Source organism: Impatiens glandulifera, chromosome 3, assembly GCF_907164915.1.
Source record: "Impatiens glandulifera chromosome 3, dImpGla2.1, whole genome shotgun sequence".
NCBI classification, from domain to species: Eukaryota; Viridiplantae; Streptophyta; class Magnoliopsida; order Ericales; family Balsaminaceae; genus Impatiens; species Impatiens glandulifera.
Window position 1 is genome coordinate 15,546,302 of NC_061864.1, and position 19,368 is coordinate 15,565,669.

A 19,368-nucleotide genomic window follows, 5' to 3' on the forward strand; every position below is an offset into this window, starting at 1 on the left:
AAAAAAAATCAATAGCAGATAGATAAGAGACCCATCTTCTATTGTACGAATAAAAAATATCTACAATTTTGACAACGTGTGGTCAGATCTTTACCAAAATCTATTAAAAAATATTATGGATATTTTTTATTAAAAAACAAAATAATGTGCACAATGTGCAATAATACTATTATTAACAAAGTTTGTTTTCAAATTACCATAAAAAGTTCTTAAATCTCAAACATGCTGATTTGATATTAAGTTTAAGTTATTTTTTATTTATTATTATTATCTTTAATCATCAAATCACTTTTATAATTCTTTCTATAAAATTTTCAAATAATTTTATTTTAACCCATAAATGAGTTACATACTTTTCTCAGTCTCAACTGAATTCTCCTGTTACAGAAAGTGAGGAGATAGAGAGAGAAATTGAACTGCACGCATTTCACGTTGTTGGATTGGATTTATATATATATATATAGATAGAGATAGATATAGATAGATATATAGAGAGAGAAGGAAGAGGTCAGGATGAAAGGATGAAGGAATATGCTGCTCATTAGTTGGACTCATCGGTGAATCCACTTTCCTTTTTAATTCTTCTTCGTGAAATCAATCAATCAATCAATCGTTTATCCATTTCTTCGTCTTCTTCATCTTCTCCTGTCCGTCCATTCTTTCTATACTCAGTCAGACTCCATTTTCACTTCTGCAAATCCTTTTTCTTAATTGGAGGAGAAACAACAAAGCCATGTTGATGCCGAAGGAGCTCGAACAGGTCATGAAACAGAGAGGCGGTTCTGTACTTGGGAAGAAGACTATTCTGAAAAGCGATCATTTTCCCGGTTGTCAAAACAAACGTTTATCTCCTCAGATTGACGGAGCTCCTAATTATCGTCAGGTTCTTGCTTCTTGATTCACTACTTCCTTACTACTTGCTATACACTTTAAAGAAATTTACTCTTAACTCTATTTTTTTACGATCGATCATGCATTCCTTAATCGGTTCATAATTCTGGTAAATGTAATGTTTCATAGGCTGAATCATTGCATGTTCATGGTGTTGCGATCCCTACCGTGGATGGAATTCGGAATGTTCTCAACCATATTGGAGCTCAAATAGAAGGGAAGAAAATGCGAGTGCTATGGATTAGCCTACGGGAAGAACCAGTAAGTATTATGTAAATATTAGGGTTTAGGGTTAGGAAATGATTGTAATTAGTTATAGTAAAATAGATATGAGTTAGAGTATGTTGAATGAACTTCAAGTTTAATTGCAGTATTCTCGAATAAAATCAGAGATTCCAATGCCTTCACGAAATTAACGCCTTAAATATTCACTCAAATTATGTTAATGAACCAGGTGGTTTATATAAATGGACGGCCCTTTGTTTTGCGGGATGTGGAGAGACCCTTCTCCAATCTCGAGTATACGGTATGTAATTTACTTTGAAGTAGATGATTTTACTTCATTCTTTTGTTCTTCGTGGTCTTTTGTGCTATTTACATTATCTAACACGTTCAGTAAATCAGGGTATCAACAGGGATAGGGTGGAGCAGATGGAAGCTCGTTTAACTGAAGATATTATGCTAGAGTCTTCGAGGTACTTGTTTCTTTTTCCACCTTGATTATTGGATTTATGTGTGAAGTTTATTCCGTCTTGGTGTTTCAAGCTTTATTTGCATAACTGATATAAACAGCTATGGAAATAAGATCCTTGTAACTGATGAACTGCCAGATGGTCAGATGGTGGATCAGTGGGAACCAATAACACATGATTCTGTGAAAACACCACTTGAGGTAGTTAAATGTCTTTAGACAGCCATGTGGACTGTTTTCTTTAAGTTCTCACTGTTTTTAATTAGTTTTAATTTGATTGAAGATGTTTGGCTGTCTATTTCAGGTGTATGAAGAGCTACAAGCACATGGTTATCTTGTTGACTATGAACGTGTTCCTATAACAGATGAAAAATCACCTAAGGAGCAGGATTTTGATAGTTTGGTGAGAATCACATACTTAGATTTGTGATTGATTGATTCTAGAACTGTTCTATTTGAATTTGCTTAATCTCAATTTCAGATGATTCCTATTAGGCATGGATTGGTGATTGCATGACAGATCAAAATTGTTTTCCTCACAGACTTATCTAAATCTATAGAATTTGAACAGCCATGTTGATATTGAGGCAAACTATTAAATGTAAAAATAACTTGTAAATGTGATGTATCTTTTGGCATTTGGGAATTGGGATGCCTGACGAGTTTTTGTTGTTTATGGGACATTGTAAATGTGATGTATCTTAGGCATCAACAAGTATATTATTAACCAATCTCTTTCCTGATCTCATATTTCGGTTGATTTCTTACCTTCCTAACTTTTACTTTTCAGTTCAAGAAAATTTTGCGAGCCGATATTAGTACAGAGGTGATCTTTAATTGCCAAATGGGTCGTGGAAGAACTACAACTGGGATGGTTATTGCCACATTGGTTTATCTCACCCGAACTGGGGCTTCTGGTAATGAATAATCCTTAATAAATTTGTCAATTATCATCTAGTCACTTTTCTGGAAATTCACTAGGACATCGACTAATCTCAATGCACATATATCTTGCAGTATTACTGAAAATTTTACCTCACAGAACCATAGCCATATTCCTGAAACCTGCTTCAGTTAATATGCATGATTTCTCATCAATATATTTATAACTAATTTGTAATAGAATATCTGATGAGGATGGTTTCCCCAACTTTCAGGAGGGGTGTTTTTATTTTGTGATTCATATTTTTTTAACCCGCTAGCCAAAGTGGCAAGAGTCTTGTAGATCTTGAGTTCGATTCCCACTAGTAACGTCTTAAGTTGAAATGAATGTTTAACAAAATAAAGAAATTATATTCATTTCCAAACAAACAAAAACTCATCTTCCTCTTTTCTTCTATCTTCTCACACGATTCTTCATAATCTCTTCACTTTCCACCGTCCATTGCAAGCAAAGGAGCCTGTTTTGAAATGTATTTGGAACACTTTCCATGCCTGACATCTTTCAATGCCTTTTGTTGACATCTCTCAATCAATTATGCATCTGATAGGTATTCCAAGGTCCAATTCAATTGGGAAAATTTCAGGAAACAGTTCCTTTGTTACAGACAATTTATTGAACTCGGAGGAGGCTATTCGTCGAGGAGAATATGGAGTTATTAGAAGCCTGATTCGGGTTCTAGAGGTATTGCATCGTTTAATTCATGTTGTGTTTATCACAGTGATGAATATTTACTTGCTTTGCTGTGTGCTGTGATATTTTTATAGGGTGGTCTCGAAGGAAAACGACAAGTTGACAAAGTGATAGATAAGTGTTCTACCATGCAGGTAAGCGTAATCATCACATTCCACTTTATTTTCTTTTTTTTCGTTGCTTCTTTAGCACACATGTTTATTTTTACAGAACCTACGTGAAGCTATTGGTACATATCGTAACAGTATTTTACGTCAACGAGATGAAATGAAAAGGGAGGCATCACTTTCATTTTTCGTGGAGTATTTGGAAAGATATTATTTCCTCATATGTTTTACTGTTTACCTCCATACTGAAAAAACCACCCACTCGCCTACATCCTCTGGTCAAAGCAGTTTCACTCATTGGATGAAAGCAAGGCCCGAGTTGTACAGCATCCTTCGCAGGTAAAACATTTAACAACAATTCAAAGAGCTTCATTTATTCCATGCATGAAAATAACGTAAATATCTTTGCAGGTTGCTGAGGAGAGATCCAATGGGTGCACTTGGTTACACAAACTTGAATATATCGGGGGCTAAAGTCACCAATGGACGCCCTTCTGAGATGAGTGTTGTTGCTGCCTTAAGAAATGGCGAAGTGCTCGGACGTCAAACTGTTCTTAAAAGTGACCACTATCCTGGCTGTCAAAATCTTACTTTACCAGATAGAGTTGAGGGTGCACCAAACTTTAGGGAAATTCCTGGATTCCCGGTTTATGGTGTTGCGAATCCAACAATAGATGGGATTCGATCTGTCATCAGGAGAATATGCAGCTCTAATGATGCCCGACCTGTATTGTGGCACAATATGAGAGAAGAACCTGTTATTTACATCAATGGGAAGCCGTTTGTTCTTCGTGAAGTTGAAAGACCCTATAAAAATATGCTAGAGTATACGGGAATTGACCGAGAAAGAGTAGAGAGAATGGAGAATCGATTAAAGGATGATATACTGCGGGAGTCTAACAAGTATGATGGTGCTATAATGGTTATCCACGAAACAGATGATGGGAAAATATTTGATACTTGGGAACAAGTGAGTGCCGATTCAATCCAGACTCCATTGGATGTTTTCTCATCCTTGGAAGGTGAAGGCTTTCCTATCAAGTATGCCCGTATGCCTATAACTGACGGAAAAGCTCCAAAAAGCTCGGATTTTGACGAGATGGCTCAGAATATTTCATCAGCTTCTAAGGATACGGCTTTTGTTTTCAACTGCCAGATGGGTAGAGGGAGGACAACTACGGGTACTGTAATTGCTTGCCTTTTGAAGCTTCGAATTGATCATGGCCGACCAATCAAAATACATTTTGAAAGTAAAACTGGTGATGAAGAAATAGTGGAGGGTGACGACATGTCAAGTGGCGATGAAACTGCTACAAATGGTTTGAAAGATAACAATAATCATGCTTTTGGAATAGATGACATATTGTTGCTGTGGAAGATTACGAGACTGTTTGATAATGGGGTTGAATGTCGAGACGCTTTAGATGGTATAATCGATAGATGCTCTTCTCTGCAGAATATTCGTCAAGCTGTGTTGCGATATAGGAAGGTATTCAATCAACAAAATGTGGAGCCGAGGGAAAGGAGAATGGCTTTGAATCGGGGAGCAGAGTACCTGGAACGATATTTTCGTTTAATTGCTTTCGCTGCATATCTTGGAAGCGAGTCTTTTGATGGGTTTTGTGGGCAAGGTCAATCTAGGATGACATTCAAGAACTGGTTGCATCAAAGGCCAGAAGTGCAAGCTATGAAATGGAGCATAAGATCGAGGCCTGGACGCTTTTTCACAGTCCCTGTATGTCTTCTTCTTTTAAATATCTGATCATTTTTCAATCTTTTTATTTTTTTCTTTATTTGATATCATGTGTATGTATCACTGCTGTAGGAGGAGTTGAGAGCACCACATGAATCTCAACATGGAGATGCAGTGATGGAGGCTATTGTAAATGATCGTAATGGTTCAGTTCTAGGGCAAGGCTCCATACTGAAGATGTATTTCTTTCCTGGTCAAAGAACTTCAAGTAGTATTCAAATCAATGGCGCACCACATGTCTACAAGGTAAAAAAAAAAAAGGTTCAAAACTAGGAGGCTCCTCATATTTCTCATCACATCACATTGAAACTTAACACTAATTCAGACCAGAATCCAAATGTGGCTAATTTGCTGGTATTGATTGAAGCTGGGTTTTTTATACATAGTTTTCTTCCTGCAGGTGGATGGTTATCCTGTGTATAGTATGTCGACTCCAACAATTGCAGGTGCGAAAGAGATGCTTTCATATTTAGGCGCCAAGCCAAGCACTACAAAAAGTTGCGCCCGCAAAGTTATTATAACAGACCTGAGAGAAGAAGCTGTAGTTTACATAAATGGTTCACCATTTGTGCTCAGGGAGCTAAATAAACCTGTCAATTCACTCAAGCATGTTGGAGTCACCGGACCTGTGGTGAGTAGTCTCTGTCTTTTATTCAACACTTGGAATATACTTAAAAAAAAGAGATTTGAATTGCATTGGAAAATACTTAAAAAAGAGATTTGAATTGCATTGTTTCAGGTGGAAAACATGGAGGCACGACTTAAAGAAGATATAATAAGTGAAATAAAACATTCTGGCGGGAGAATGCTTTTGCATCGTGAAGAATACAGTGAGGCTCCAAATCAGGCTAGTGTGATAGGATATTGGGAGAACATATTTGTGGATGACGTGAAAACTCCTGAAGAAGTGTACGCCGCATTAAAGGATGAGGACGGTTACAATATTGAGTATAGGAGGATACCGTTAACAAGAGAAAGAGATGCCTTACCTTCAGATATTGACGCAATCCAATCTTGTATAAACGAGTAAGCATCTATCAGTATATATCTATCATAAACTTTGCGAATAATAGTAACATAAAAGACGATTCCTTCTCTGCAGCACTGCAGGGTCTTATCTGTTTGCATCTCACACGGGATTTGGAGGCATTTCATACGCGATGGCTATTACTTGTATAAGAATCCGTTCGGAAGTAATAAGTCGAGCAAAAAATGTTCATTTTTCTCCCCAACTTCATCAGACTTGTGACGAAGAGGCGCGTCGAAGTGGCGACTATCGTGACATACTGAGTCTCATCAGAGTCCTATCGTATGGTCCTCGAAGTAAAGCAGATGTTGACATTATAATAGAAAGGTAATTTAGGTTTTCTGAGCTAGCTGGTTTTGAACTAGAAAACATTGATTACTTCCAAATTGACCATTGCTTATCTACAGGTGTGGAGGTGCGGGGCATATGAAAGATGATATTGTGTACTATAGCGAGGAACTTGATAAGCTAAATGATGGAGACGATGATGACAAACAATCTCAACTGGTGGATATGGGAAACAAGGCTTTAAGGTATGTTTGAGCTCGCTCCCAAATGAAGAATCTTTTTCTGCTGCGGTTCTTGACAATTTTGTTGTCATTTTTGCAGGCGGTATTTCTTGCTGATAACGTTTAGATCGTACCTTTACTGTACAACATCAAAGGATACTACATTCTCAAGTTGGATGGATGCAAGGCCTGAGCTTGGTCACCTTTGTAATAACCTCAGGATTGACAAATAAAATATTAGCTAGCTGTATAGATATGATGGTATGTAAATAAATAATAATGCAGGACAGTTGATAACTAAAAGTTAGAAGCTGCCATGGATATAAAAGTAGTAGTAATAGATAGATGCAAATGTAGAGTTGTATCATATATGTTGATAAAACTGCTTGGTTTTGTTCTTTGAAGAGGCTGAATAGAATCGATTGTCAATAAGAACAACTAGGTTGAGATACATCATGTTTTTAAATGTGACAAATAATTGAAGTAATGATTTCATCTGCGCATACGATGGCGTTCTCTTTTGCGGAATTTGTCAAGCATGAACTCATCTGTTGCGGCAGCTCGCCTTTGTACTCCTCCATCTTTGGCGGGGGCATCAGATTCTGTAGTTTTGTTGTCATCTGTAGTCGTGGTGGTGGAGGTGCTTCTGTCCTTGTAAAGCTCCGGGTGTTCTATAAAATCATTTATTTTTCAATCATCAGAACAAAATCATCAATACTCTTACACTATAATGTATTGAATTGATGAGCTGACCTCTTCTTAGCTTTTCAGCATAATCTCTTCCTCGTTGAAAATAATCAGCACTGTAACTAGATGGCATGTTTGATTCTGATTTGGGTCTACCCACAAGCCTCTTCTCTTGTAGAAGCTTCTTTGCAGCCTCGGTTTCCTCGATGTTTCTAAGTTTGAATCTGCAACCAATAAATACAAACAAACCCAATGGGGAGAAAGCAACAACAAATTAGAGTCTAGGGTTTTGATTGAATTGGGGAAAAAAGGAAGCAACACATACTCAATGGGGAGCTGAATCTCAGCAATTCCAGTTGTCCATTGAGTTGAACTTTCCTCTGAGTTTCTCTTCTTAACCTGAATCAAAATAATATAGCTTTACTTTAAGAGTTGTAAAGAAGAAGAAGAAGAAGAAGAAGAAGATCATCACATAATAATAACTCACTCACTTTAAGATGGTCAGGAATTTTGTACAATTCATCTTCAGCATGCTTGATATCATTCTCAGTCTTATTTTCATCATCAATGTTCTTTCCTCTCTTCTTTGCCAGTTCTTGTTCAACATATCTCAACCTGTTGTACATAACAATAAACACACTCATCATATGATGTTTGTAGTTTTTGAAGGAAGGAAGGAAAGGGTAGAGCATACATATTGGGATCTTCCTCAAGAACAGCAGTTTCTTGAGCGAAGGTATCTTGCAAGACAAGCTCTTCTTTCTCTCCTTCTCCTTCGTTTTTATCCTTGACTCTCTTTTGAACCAATCCACCTTCGCTTCCGTTGCCGACACCACCGACACCTCCACCGGCCGTAGCTCCGGTTTGAGGTGCAGGTAGGGCAGGCATTCCAGATTTCTTGCATCTTTGTTTCTGAAGGAACTTCACCTCTTCTAAAGCCAATCTGAAAATAATAATAATAGTATGATACTACGATGGGATGGCGGAGAAAGAGTAGATGAGTTGAGAGTTGATTTTACCTCCTCTCTTCTTCTTCTTCTTCGTCGTTGGAGTTTCTTCTAGCTAGCTCAGATTCATTATCGCCTTCATCCTCGAAGGTTCGCTTACGGAAATTCTTCTTCAGTTTAGAAGACATATTTCTCTTTCGATTATAGATTTCTGGTTTCTCAAACGGGTTTTAGGTTGCTACCCCCTAATTTCGATTCGGAGATTTTATATTTTATTTTCATCTTAAATTTATACACCATATTATTATTATTTTTTTAATTATTATTATTATTTTTTTAATTATTATTATTATTATCATTATTATTTTGATAAATAAAATTTAGAAAATGTTAATTAATTTAAAAAATAAAAAAATTTGTAATTAATAAGTTGCTACGTATACAACTATGATAATGGAAAGTTCAATGGTTCAATGGTTTGACTATAACCAGATATTCTATAAAAAAAAAAAAAGAAATTTTTTTTTTTAATGATAATTCAAATAGGTAAGTTTGTTATATTAGGCACATCAAATTAAATTTTACAAAATAACTCGGACATTACCAAATAATTCCCGATACTACTTCACAAAAAACTTTAAATATAGTTACTCTTAGACAATACAAAAATAAATGAGTTGTCGATTTAATCTCTTAGTGACACATACGACTAGTCATAATACATCATCATTTTTTCATGCAAATATTCGTAAAAATTTTAACGTGAATAATGTTTCATCCAAAAACGAGATTTTGGATTAAATCTTGATTACCAAAAAAAAATTATTTAAAAAAAAAAATTATATGGAATAATCTTTAAAAAGAAAAAAAAACCCTTGTATTAATAATTATTGTTATATATTATTATAGATATTTAGGTATAATAATAAATAAATATGCACGAGCTTCCGATCCATCCGCGAACGAATTAAAGATCAGTTCCTCACCGTTGGCGCCTCTGCAGAAAACGCAGGCAGGCATTGCTGGTCGGAAATGTCTGACGATGATTTTGCTCCGGCAGCAAGGTTGGTCAATTTTGTGTCCGAGGATCAGGTAAGCTATACTCCATCTCAACTCTAGATCCAAATCATTGGACAACCCTAACTTCAAATTCATGGTGCTTTTATCTTTTATCGGTTCGGAATCGAATATTATCTCACTAGTTCAGGCACCAATTGTTTTTGATTGTCTATGACAGTTGGCTGAAGCTAGGCGAACTCGAGGTCCACGAGTCGAGGATGGTACTGCTCAGAGAGATAGACCTCTCTTTGAGGTTAGTTTTCCGATCATACCATTTCGATTGAACGAGTAACTTTAAATAACTGCTGAGAATCTGAGAAAGGTAGTCAGACATTTACTTCAATAATCACATACTAGTGTTATACGTTTGTAGTTTGCTCTTTGCTGAGGTAAGACCTTGATTAGGATGCTTGAGATATGTGTGTTCTTATTCCTTTGTCTTGGTTGAAGGTGAAGAATTTCTTCAAGTCTGTAGGATATAGTAATTCCTACAATTTTAACCAATATGCTCTTTAGATGATCCACTTATTTATTTTCCTCAAATGCTTCAGAAAATACATTCCTAGGGCAGGCAGTAGTTCTTCAACCCTGACATTTTATTTAGGGTAAAAGCTTGTTTTGTGTCTACTGAACTTGTGAAAAGGATTCGATTCTTTGACTCCCACCTAGAAGCTAGGTTTGGAGACTTGAGGATTTGCATAACTTAGGGTTTTCCGTTATTCTCCTTCGCATGCTTACAGAATGGTCTTTTTCTTAGAAAAAAAAGTCCCAATGATCTATTATTAAAGGAAGGATAATGGCATAGAAATTGGATATGGATATGCTTGTTTAATACCCACCTTTGTATCTATACGTAGGTATTTTATAGGGGAAACAAGCAAACGTTAATTTTGGTTAAGTTGATGAATCTTGATAAAGTGAGAAAGGTTCTTCACTCAACTGCAAAGTAAAGTCTTGGGACCCTAGACCATTTTATTTATTTGAATAGCTCAATTCCAATATCTTTCATGTGCTATGACGTTCCCTTCACTGACTGACTTTTATTGCTTTAGAAGAATAATCTCAAGATTCTCATCCTTGCCGATATTCTCCTTTACCATAATGCAGATTTTGAGAGAAAACAAAGACAAGCGTGATGCAGAATTTAATGAAAGGTTCAAGCATAGTAAGTGTTCATATCTTGTCTTAAGCTTTTTGTTTTCTTTATACATGGAGTTTGGTGGACTTGTAGCGAAAAAGCTACATGAAGCTTGGGGAAAGTTTAAGCTGAGTCAATGCATCTATAAAACTAATACCAAGTATTTGTATATTTTCCCAAAGTTATAGAATTATGAGATGCAGCTTAATTACAAATAGTGTTCTTTGAACAGTCTGATTTTCTTTCCTTAGACTATAATATAAGAATCACCATGAAGAGGTTACTAATGTTACACAAAGAATTCAATGAAGAAACTATTTGAAATGAAACACTTATATTGCAGGGCCACCAAAAGCTTTGGATGAAGATGAGACTGAGTTTCTTGAGAAATATGAGACGGTTAGTATTTATATTTTGTGATACTATGGCTCTCATTTGGAAAACTAAACTTAGTTAGACACAAATTGAGAAATCTATCTACGTTTCTGATCTGGATACAGAAACAAAAAACTTATGTTCTATTGCCATCTGAGGTGCTTGTTTTTTCACTCAGTCAAAGAGAGAATATGAACGCCAAATAGCAGATGATGAAGCTGAACAGTTGCGAAGTTTCCAAGTATATTTTTAAACCCGACATATATTTAACCTATATTCACACATAACATAAACTCATTCTACTTCCGTTTTTTCCAGGCTAGAGTGACAGCAAAGTCTTTGATGGTTCATGAGCTGAAGGAAGTACCTCCTCCTCCGAAGGAAGAGGTCAGAGTCTTGAACCGATATCTGCTACTTCTAAGTTTATTAATTTTTTTTTTAAGAAAACTCTGGTTACAGGAGTTGAAGAAGCCTATCAACAGGAAAAACCCGCAATCTAATCCTTTAGTCCGTTTTATAAAAGTTGTGCCGCAAGCAAAGAAAGCCAAACTTGATCCACAGGCTGAGACTAACGAACCTCTTGATTCTGGTAAGGCTAAAACTTCTAGTGTAGTAACTGCTAATGTTGGTTTAGTTTCATATAGCGATGAAAGTGACGAAGACGATTAGTTGCCTCAGATAATTATGGGGAAAATACTTTCATCTACTTGTTTATTTGAACTTTCTGGTTGAGTTAGGTCCAACACTTGAAAATGGATTTTAATGTAGAAAGCATAGAAAGAAATCCTTGAATTAATTGTTTGATTATTAAATTTCAGTTTAGGGCAGAAAATGAATATTATTTTTTCAATTATTAATTAACAAGTATATATATATGTGAAAAAAATGGCTTAGGATTTCCCCTCAGAAGTGGGGTGGGGGTTATGAAAAAAATTTGGCTTAGGATGAAGTACTCATGTGAAGGGCTACCAAAGAAGCGTAAACGCCATCATTGATGTGGATAAGTGTATCGTGGCTTCCCTTCTCCACGATGACACCATTCTTTACAACCGCAATCACATCTGCATTCTTGATTGTGGACAAGCGATGGGCTACTACAACTGTTGTTCGGTTCACCATCACACGGTCCAAGGCATCTTGGACCACCCTCTCTGACTCTGCGTCGAGGGCACTTGTTGCTTCATCAAGCAACAATATCTTAGGATCCTTCACTATAGCTCGGGCGATTGCCACTCTTTGCTTTTGTCCACCGGACATCTGAATTCCTCTCTCTCCCACCATCGTGTCGTAACCCTACATTTATTTTTATTTTTCTTTATACATTTTTCTTTCTTTAAACTATATAAGGGATGTGTCAGATTGGGTAGTTTGTTACCTGGTTTAATCCGCTGATGAACTTGTGGGCATTTGCCAATTGAGATGCTGATAAAATTTCTGACTCTGTTGCATCCCCTCCTTTTCCATAAGCTATGTTGGTGCGAATTGTGTCGTTGAAAAGGACTGGTTCTTGACCCACCAACCCCATTTGCTGCCTTAGCCACTTCAATTTAAGCCTCTGTATGTCTACCCCATCTAGTGTAATTTGACCGGAATTAGGGTCGTAGAATCTTTCCAATAAAGCAATCACGGTTGACTTCCCACTTCCACTTTCTCCGACTAAAGCCACCGTCTAAAGACAAAAATAGAGTACCATATATGAATGAGTATGCAAGTTTTATTGAAGATTAAAATTTTGGCATACAAGTTCTAATATTCAAGGGTTAAAATCAACAATGGGTCGATAACTAAAACAACCTTACACCCCTCAATCTGAATAATGTTAATTATTACCTTGCCACTGTGAATGGTCAAGCAGAGATCGCGAAAGATATGGATATCTGGCCTAGTTGGGTACTTGAAGCTTATATGTCTTAGCTCGATCTCACCCTTTACCTCATCTAGGATCATACCAGACTCATTACTTGGGTCTATCTCTGATTTCCTGTCAAGAATGGCAAATATCGAACTCGCAGCTGTCTTAGCTTTGGTGGAATCCGGAGCTAACGAGCTCGACTGAGAAATTCCCATGGCTGCCATTGTCAGTGCAAAGAAAACCTGCGGAATACCAAATACAAACACATTATTTCATGGTTAACAAAAACAAGTCTCATCTCAAGTAACTAATGACTTACTCTGAACACGTCTGAGAAAGTTATCCGACCAGCTTTAACAAGAAGTGCTCCGGCATAAAAGCTTAGTGCATAGACTAAGTACAACAAAGTGAAAGATATCCCAAAACCTACTCCACTAACCAAACCTTGCCTTATCCCATTCTTCCTAGGTCCCTCACATTTCTCATTGTACGTTTCCATTATTTTTTCCTCAGCAGAATAAGAAGCCACAGTTCTCATGCTCCCAACTGCATCTGTTGCAACTTGGCTTGCTTCCTCATACATCACCTGAGTCCATTTCATTTAATCAGGAAGTTATAACTATTTATTGACGAGAAATTGTCAATAATGAAAACATTTCTTTTTAAGATATCGAAGATATCGAGAAAGTGTTTTCAAATGGTCCATATAAGATCTTTTAAAAATTAAATCCTAACCTTTGCATCAGCAGCAAACCCTTTCATGAACTTCACTTGAATCAATCCACTAATCATTAATAAAGGCAACAATGCGAGGATGACGAGAGCCAATTCCCAACTTGCTAGAAACGCGATCAACAAACCAGCAACAGCTGATGAGCTATCCTGAACGATCTGAGCAAGCGCGTCTCCAACCAATGCTCTGATAGTGGCAGCATCTGCAGAGAGTCTAGCACCAATGGCCCCGCTCGAGTTCTCAGGCTGATCAAACCAGCTTACCTCCATGTTGACTACCTTTTCGAAACACATTGACCTGATCCTCTTTATCAACTTATTACCAGCAATTGAGAATAAATATGTTCTTGTTGGATATGCCAAGAATGATGTAAATCCAAGAGCAACAAAAATAATTGCCCAGGATCTAGTATCCCTTCGTAACTCGTTTGGAGGCTCGAAAAACGACTTGATCACGACGGAAATCAGTAATCCAAAGACTGGGAGGATGGAACCATTGACGATTGCAGCTAGAGTTCCAGCTAATAGAACTGGAATTTCTGGTTTGTTGAGACGAGCAAGGCGACTAAGTGGGACTGTTGGAGGTTTTTCTGTTTTAGGGGCAGCCTCACCTTCTGTTAAAGTTGTTTCGGGAACAATGAGCCCAACAGGGATACCAAATGAGGCGAAATGAGGGTCACTGCTGCTTCTTCTTGACAACCGTCTGCTGGGAGCTCTAATAAGCTCGGTTTTGTCATGATCAACGTCTCTTTCTGAATCTTTATTCACTTCTTGCAATTTTATCAGTTGTGAATATGCTCCTTCTGGATCTCTCAGCAATTCAGAATGTGAGCCTGATTGATAGAACGAACCAAAACAAGATAAATTGGTGGTATATTTAATGAAAATCTTCAATATCATTGATAATTAGTGCATGGTTAAAGCTCTACTTTTGTATTTATCATGGTTAAATGAAAATTTTCTATTTTCAGAAAAAGAAGAAGAAGAGAATTACCCTATATTATTTTGTACCTTTTTCTGCGATTTTTCCTCTGTGAATGACTGCAATCGTGTTGGCGTTTCTCACAGTGGTTAAACGATGGGCGACAATAACAGTAGTTCGGTTACCCATGATTCTATCTAGAGCCTCTTGTACAACCCTCTCGGATTCTGCATCGAGCGCACTAGTCGCTTCATCGAGCAGTAAGATTCGTGGGTTCTTTAGAATTGCCCTGGCTATGGCAATTCTTTGCTTCTGGCCACCAGATAGTGCAGTTCCATGCTCACCCACCATTGTGTCTAACCCCTATATAATACATGATTAAAACAAAAAGTTAATGTGAGATGGTATACATAAAAATAAAAAACCATGAAAAGGATGTTTGAAGTTTAAACCTGAGGTAATTTGTCAATGAACTTTGCCGCGTTTGCTAACTGAGCTGCCTCTTTAATCTCTTCTAGTGTTGCGTTTTCTTTCCCATATGCAATATTATCCATAATACTGGATGTGAACAAAACTGGTTCTTGGCTCACAAGACCGATTCTCTGACGAATCCATTTAAGTTGATATTCTTTGAGGTTAATGCCATCAATAAGTACTTCACCCTCCATTGGATCATAAAACCTCTCTATTAGACTAATCACAGTTGATTTACCACTCCCACTTTGCCCAACCAAAGCCATCCTAGTTCCACAAGGGATGACAAGGGAGAATCCGCTAAATATCGTCTCATCTGGCCTGGCAGGATAGTTGAAATATACATTTTTCAATTCAATATCACCACGAATATCATTCAATATTTTCCCTTTCTCCTCGTATGGGTCAATCTCAGGCTTTCTGTTTATTGTCTCGAACAGCTTGTATGCAGCAGCTTGACCTGCTGAAAATGCACTAATGCAGGGAGATGACTGCCCAAGCGACCTGAAAATACCAAAATTCGATGAAATAATTTTTAATCGTGTAATAAGCTTCAAATGTCTAGGAAAATAATGACTGCCCAAACATACATACATTGACCCGGTTAAGACTGCAATAATGACATTAAGAACATCACCACCAGTATACCCTTTTTCTATGATTAGCTTCCCACCATACCATACAGCCAAAGCATAACTACAGAATATCATTAGCATGAGCGACCCTAAACCGAACCCTGCGGCTAAACCTTCGTGAACACCAGAGTCATAGGCCGTTTGAAGGGATGTGTTGTATCTAGCTATGGCTTGATTCTCCCCAGTGAATGATGCAACCTGTGTTGAAAATCCCAAAACATTTTAGAATCATATGCTAAAATCCAGAAATTTTAGAATTATGAAATGACTCACTGTTCTAATGGAGCCAATTGTCTGTTCAACCAAAGTTGCAGCTTTTCCATATGCAGTTTGCCCTTTAGAAGCCATTTTTCCAATGACAATGGCCATGGCAGCACCGGTTATCACAAGCAAAGGAATGCAAGTTAACAGAACTAGAGTTAGAAGCCAACCCTTGATTAATGCAATTACAAAACCTCCCACGAATGTAGAAATTAGTTGTATAAATTTTCCAACCTGCATTTCAAGTAAATGAAATCATACACTGTGGATGCTTTCATTGTATTAACAATCAAGCAGAGCAGTTTACCTTCTCTCCCATGGCTTCTTGAATAAGAACAGTATCTCCAGACATTCTACCAACAACTTCACCTGTATTTGTCTCTGTATCAAAGAAAGCCACGTCTTGTCTTAGAATGGCTTTTAGATACAGGTTTCTAATTCTCGCCGCTTGTCTTTCTCCGGTCACCATCCAACAAGCTACTTCTGTTAGTGTTAAACAAAATGTCAAACAATTGATGATCGTAATTTTGTATGGAAGGAACGTGAAATTTCATTTTTACTCACGAAGAAATGCTGCTCCTCCAGCTCCAAGAGCCAAATAGACAAATTTTAAAGATACCTAGAATTATTAGCAAAGCAAATATCATATATACATTCAAATGTGAAATTCTGATACTGAAATAGATTCATTCAAGAATGCTGCGCTTACTTTGGAGACGACGGTAACTATATTTGCTTGATCACTTTGATTCTGTCCAAAGGAATCAATGAGTTCACCGAACAGTACAGTCATGAGAGGCATCGTCATACCGTTCCCTATGGAACCAACTATCCCGGCAATCATCAGCCACAGGTCCGTTCTGTCTGCAAATGTAAAAAGCTTGAAGAATGGCACCGTCTTGGACTTGTCAACTTTCTCCTGATCTCCACTGCTACTGGAATTACTGGCCAGCGCAGGTAGTTCTGTTTCGAATGCTTGACCTCGATTCTGGCCATCTTCGGCCATAGTTGACAGTAGAAGATCCGGCAATCAATCGAGCGAGCTGAAGATGAAGGAATTAATAACACAAGTGTAACTAATCTGTTCCATATTCAAAACTAAAAGAGAAAATGGCGGGAAAGAAGAGAAGTTTTGAGTTGTTTCTGGAGACGACGAAGAAGATCTTCAAACAAAGAAAGTAGAATTCGATATAAAAAGATGAAATAACATTACAGATCATATGATCAGTCACCTGAATGAAGAAGGAGATTACAATTGCAGATTGTACATTGAACTTTCTTCTTCTTCTTTTAAACAGAACTCATAAGAAGAGTTGATCGGCTACAAGTCATTATAAACTAATTTGAGATTAGATAAAAATAATTAAATTAAATTAAACGTGTAATTTTACAAATAAACAATCAACAAAGTAATATTATTATATATTAAACTGTAATCATGAACCAGCTGATTAATGATTGTTATATTTATTATATGAATATTGAAGATACGTTTCCGAAATAAAATATAAAAATAAATCAAAAGAGAAGATACATATTCTCTGCTAACATGCTTTCACGTTAATCCTACTATTCCTATTATTATTTTATCTCTATTTGTGATCATACTCAATAACTCAATCTTCATAATTATATAAATTCTTCTACATCAAAATTTTGTATTAACAATGTTATCATCTTACATCTTACTAATATTTTTTTTTTCTTTTTCAAAGAGATCAAAATTCTTAAGTTAGATTTCCACTAAAGTACTAAATTAAAATAGAATGATAAACTTACTCTATAAAATAAATAGTAAAAAATGAATCCTTGTGTAGATTTTTGAGTTTTTTTCTTCTAAACAATAATTGAAAGCTTGTGATTTTAATAAATGCCAAAACAATTTCTGTGTAGTTCCCATTCTTATAAATAAAGATTTCATAATTTAGGCTAGGAGATGATATTAACCCTAAGGTCTTGAGTTCGAGCCTGTCAGACGACAAATTATGCACTTGGTTAAATTGTTAAGTGTGTTTGAGGATTACGTGGTTAGCCCTTGTGACAGATTTTTGGTTTAACCGTTTTTAAAAAAAAAAAATTATAATTTAAGTTTAATCGGACTATTAGTTTACTGTATTGAAATGACTCTTGACTAAATATTACAAGTCAAATCTTGTAATTATATATGTGTTTGTGTATATTGATTGATATCCATACTCAATTTTTTGCAAAGAAAAATATTAATTGAGACCACACAGGTAAATTAATTTTAATCTTCAATGGCATCTTCTTGGTCATGTCTATTTTGGTAAAGTCCCCAATACACTTAGCATATAATCTAGTTATATATTACTTTTGCATTTAGTCACTTTTGGAGCGTTATCTTTAAATGTCTAAGACTGTATCAAGACAACTTTTTCTTTATTTTCATTCCTAATCACAATTCAAATTAATGTACATTTTCTATTCAAATGCATCTCTTAGGTTTTAGGCGACCAATTTCGATAACTTTTACATCTCGAAAGCCCGTGCAATTAGAGTTGATTGTTAATAAAAAAATTAGTCAAATTCAAATTAAAACCATCACATTCACATATAAATGTATTTAACCATATTAATTATACCTTATTGAGATTCCATCTCGGCCACCAATAAAAAGTCATCATCAAGGCTGCTATCATATGGATTTAGACACATTTGAATTGTCTGTGTAACTATCAAAATAATAAAATGAAATGAAATGAAATGAAACACTAATATTATAATATTGTATAAATGGAATAATTCCTTCATACAAATCAACACTCATAATTAGTTAAGGCATGTTGTATGACATCTAAGGTTTTCGTAAGAGTCCAAACAAAAAAGACAAGGGAAAATGTAAACAAAAAAATGTACTTTGTAATGCAGATCTGCAATCTAATGTCATGATTCATTGACATATTTACACCATATATGACAATATGATACTTACATTATTATACTTTTAAACAAAGTTGAGTTTACATAATTGCTTTAACAAAACACAAAGTATGAGATGAAAAGACAAATATAAAGACAAAAACTAAAAATCACGGTAAACCATTTAAAATCGTCCAATGTTACAAAAAATATTATTATATATGGTAGCAAATACATAACTCTAAAAAAATGTGTTCATAGAAAGAAATTGAATATTGAAGTTTTAACCCACCAAATATTTCAGTGGTAAGAATCAACTTAAAAGACAAAAAAAAAAATTATAGGTTCGATTTCATCTAAAAACGCTTTGTGTTGAAGCGGGGATCATGACTGTAGATAGCATGACTGTGAGTGTCATATTAGTTCTCCTTAACTAAAATATTTTTTAAAAATTTGTTAAATAAAATATTCACATTAATACACCCCGCCAGTTTTATTGACCTTTTATAATTTATTTTAAATTATTTTCAAGTCAACTGGTCCATTAAAATTTGATTTTTATTTGTTGATTATCATTTCTTCCATCCATATATTTTGTATGAGAGTAATCTCACCCGTTCCAAATATTTTAATTAAAATCAAAATTTAGAGATTAGATAAATTGTCTTACATAAAAATATTATTGACATGTCTGAGTGAATGAGTGATGTCTGAGTGAGTCAATCGTTTGGTTGTTAGAATGTTTTTGATAGAAACGGTGAGCTCGATTGGATTAAGTCGATGAGTTTATATCCC

General features: G+C 35.9%; 4 protein-coding genes across 4 annotated transcripts; 2 read left to right on the top strand and 2 right to left on the bottom strand.

Annotated features, from left to right (window-relative positions):
• Positions 1-456: 456 nt before the first annotated feature.
• Positions 457-7,114, top strand: LOC124928674 (paladin-like). The gene is made up of 18 exons (XM_047468926.1): positions 457-557; positions 673-883; positions 1,021-1,152; positions 1,346-1,417; positions 1,516-1,586; positions 1,684-1,783; positions 1,887-1,985; positions 2,373-2,499; positions 3,073-3,206; positions 3,290-3,349; positions 3,426-3,661; positions 3,734-5,057; positions 5,148-5,321; positions 5,476-5,706; positions 5,815-6,101; positions 6,178-6,429; positions 6,510-6,635; positions 6,712-7,114. The coding sequence occupies exons 1-18, from the start codon at positions 532-534 to the stop codon at positions 6,842-6,844; spliced, it is 3,795 nt and encodes a 1,264-aa protein (XP_047324882.1). The 5' UTR covers positions 457-531; the 3' UTR covers positions 6,845-7,114.
• On the bottom strand, positions 6,868-8,484 carry LOC124928672 (protein COP1 SUPPRESSOR 2). Its single transcript, XM_047468924.1, has 6 exons — positions 8,318-8,484; positions 7,993-8,241; positions 7,790-7,913; positions 7,624-7,697; positions 7,365-7,522; positions 6,868-7,282 (listed from the first exon to the last, which is right to left on the bottom strand). Exons 1-6 carry the CDS (start codon positions 8,431-8,433, stop codon positions 7,104-7,106), a joined length of 900 nt encoding a protein of 299 aa, XP_047324880.1. The 5' UTR covers positions 8,434-8,484; the 3' UTR covers positions 6,868-7,103.
• A 705-nt stretch (positions 8,485-9,189) lies between these two features.
• On the top strand, positions 9,190-11,629 carry LOC124928673. Its single transcript, XM_047468925.1, has 7 exons — positions 9,190-9,337; positions 9,483-9,557; positions 10,412-10,469; positions 10,786-10,841; positions 10,996-11,058; positions 11,136-11,204; positions 11,277-11,629. Exons 1-7 carry the CDS (start codon positions 9,278-9,280, stop codon positions 11,484-11,486), a joined length of 591 nt encoding a protein of 196 aa, XP_047324881.1. The 5' UTR covers positions 9,190-9,277; the 3' UTR covers positions 11,487-11,629.
• A 126-nt stretch (positions 11,630-11,755) lies between these two features.
• LOC124929829 (ABC transporter B family member 4-like) lies at positions 11,756-16,699 on the bottom strand. Its single transcript, XM_047470216.1, has 12 exons — positions 16,403-16,699; positions 16,258-16,312; positions 16,001-16,176; positions 15,706-15,927; positions 15,392-15,630; positions 14,776-15,301; positions 14,413-14,686; positions 13,405-14,234; positions 12,989-13,255; positions 12,648-12,911; positions 12,193-12,486; positions 11,756-12,110 (listed from the first exon to the last, which is right to left on the bottom strand). Exons 1-12 carry the CDS (start codon positions 16,697-16,699, stop codon positions 11,757-11,759), a joined length of 3,798 nt encoding a protein of 1,265 aa, XP_047326172.1. The 3' UTR covers position 11,756.
• Positions 16,700-19,368: the final 2,669 nt, after the last annotated feature.

Bases quoted from the DNA above. Each gene is read 5' to 3' on its own strand.
- LOC124928673 (XM_047468925.1), top strand. From the start codon at position 9,278: ATGTCTGACGATGATTTTGCTCCGGCAGCAAGGTTGGTCAATTTTGTG. The intron at 9,558-10,411 runs GTTAGTTTTCCG...ACCATAATGCAG, and splicing joins GAGATAGACCTCTCTTTGAG to ATTTTGAGAGAAAACAAAGA. The intron at 11,059-11,135 runs GTATATTTTTAA...CGTTTTTTCCAG, and splicing joins AACAGTTGCGAAGTTTCCAA to GCTAGAGTGACAGCAAAGTC.
- LOC124929829 (XM_047470216.1), bottom strand. From the start codon at position 16,699: ATGGCCGAAGATGGCCAGAATCGAGGTCAAGCATTCGAAACAGAACTA. The intron at 14,235-14,412 runs GTACAAAATAAT...TCTATCAATCAG, and splicing joins AGGAAAAATCGCAGAAAAAG to GCTCACATTCTGAATTGCTG. The intron at 13,256-13,404 runs GTTAGGATTTAA...AAATGGACTCAG, and splicing joins GGTTTGCTGCTGATGCAAAG to GTGATGTATGAGGAAGCAAG.
- LOC124928672 (XM_047468924.1), bottom strand. From the start codon at position 8,433: ATGTCTTCTAAACTGAAGAAGAATTTCCGTAAGCGAACCTTCGAGGAT. The intron at 8,242-8,317 runs GTAAAATCAACT...TATTATTTTCAG, and splicing joins GAAGAAGAAGAAGAGAGGAG to ATTGGCTTTAGAAGAGGTGA. The intron at 7,283-7,364 runs GTCAGCTCATCA...ATGATTTTATAG, and splicing joins TGCTGAAAAGCTAAGAAGAG to AACACCCGGAGCTTTACAAG.
- LOC124928674 (XM_047468926.1), top strand. From the start codon at position 532: ATGCTGCTCATTAGTTGGACTCATCG. The intron at 1,986-2,372 runs GTGAGAATCACA...TTTACTTTTCAG, and splicing joins AGCAGGATTTTGATAGTTTG to TTCAAGAAAATTTTGCGAGC. The intron at 6,636-6,711 runs GTATGTTTGAGC...TCATTTTTGCAG, and splicing joins ATGGGAAACAAGGCTTTAAG to GCGGTATTTCTTGCTGATAA.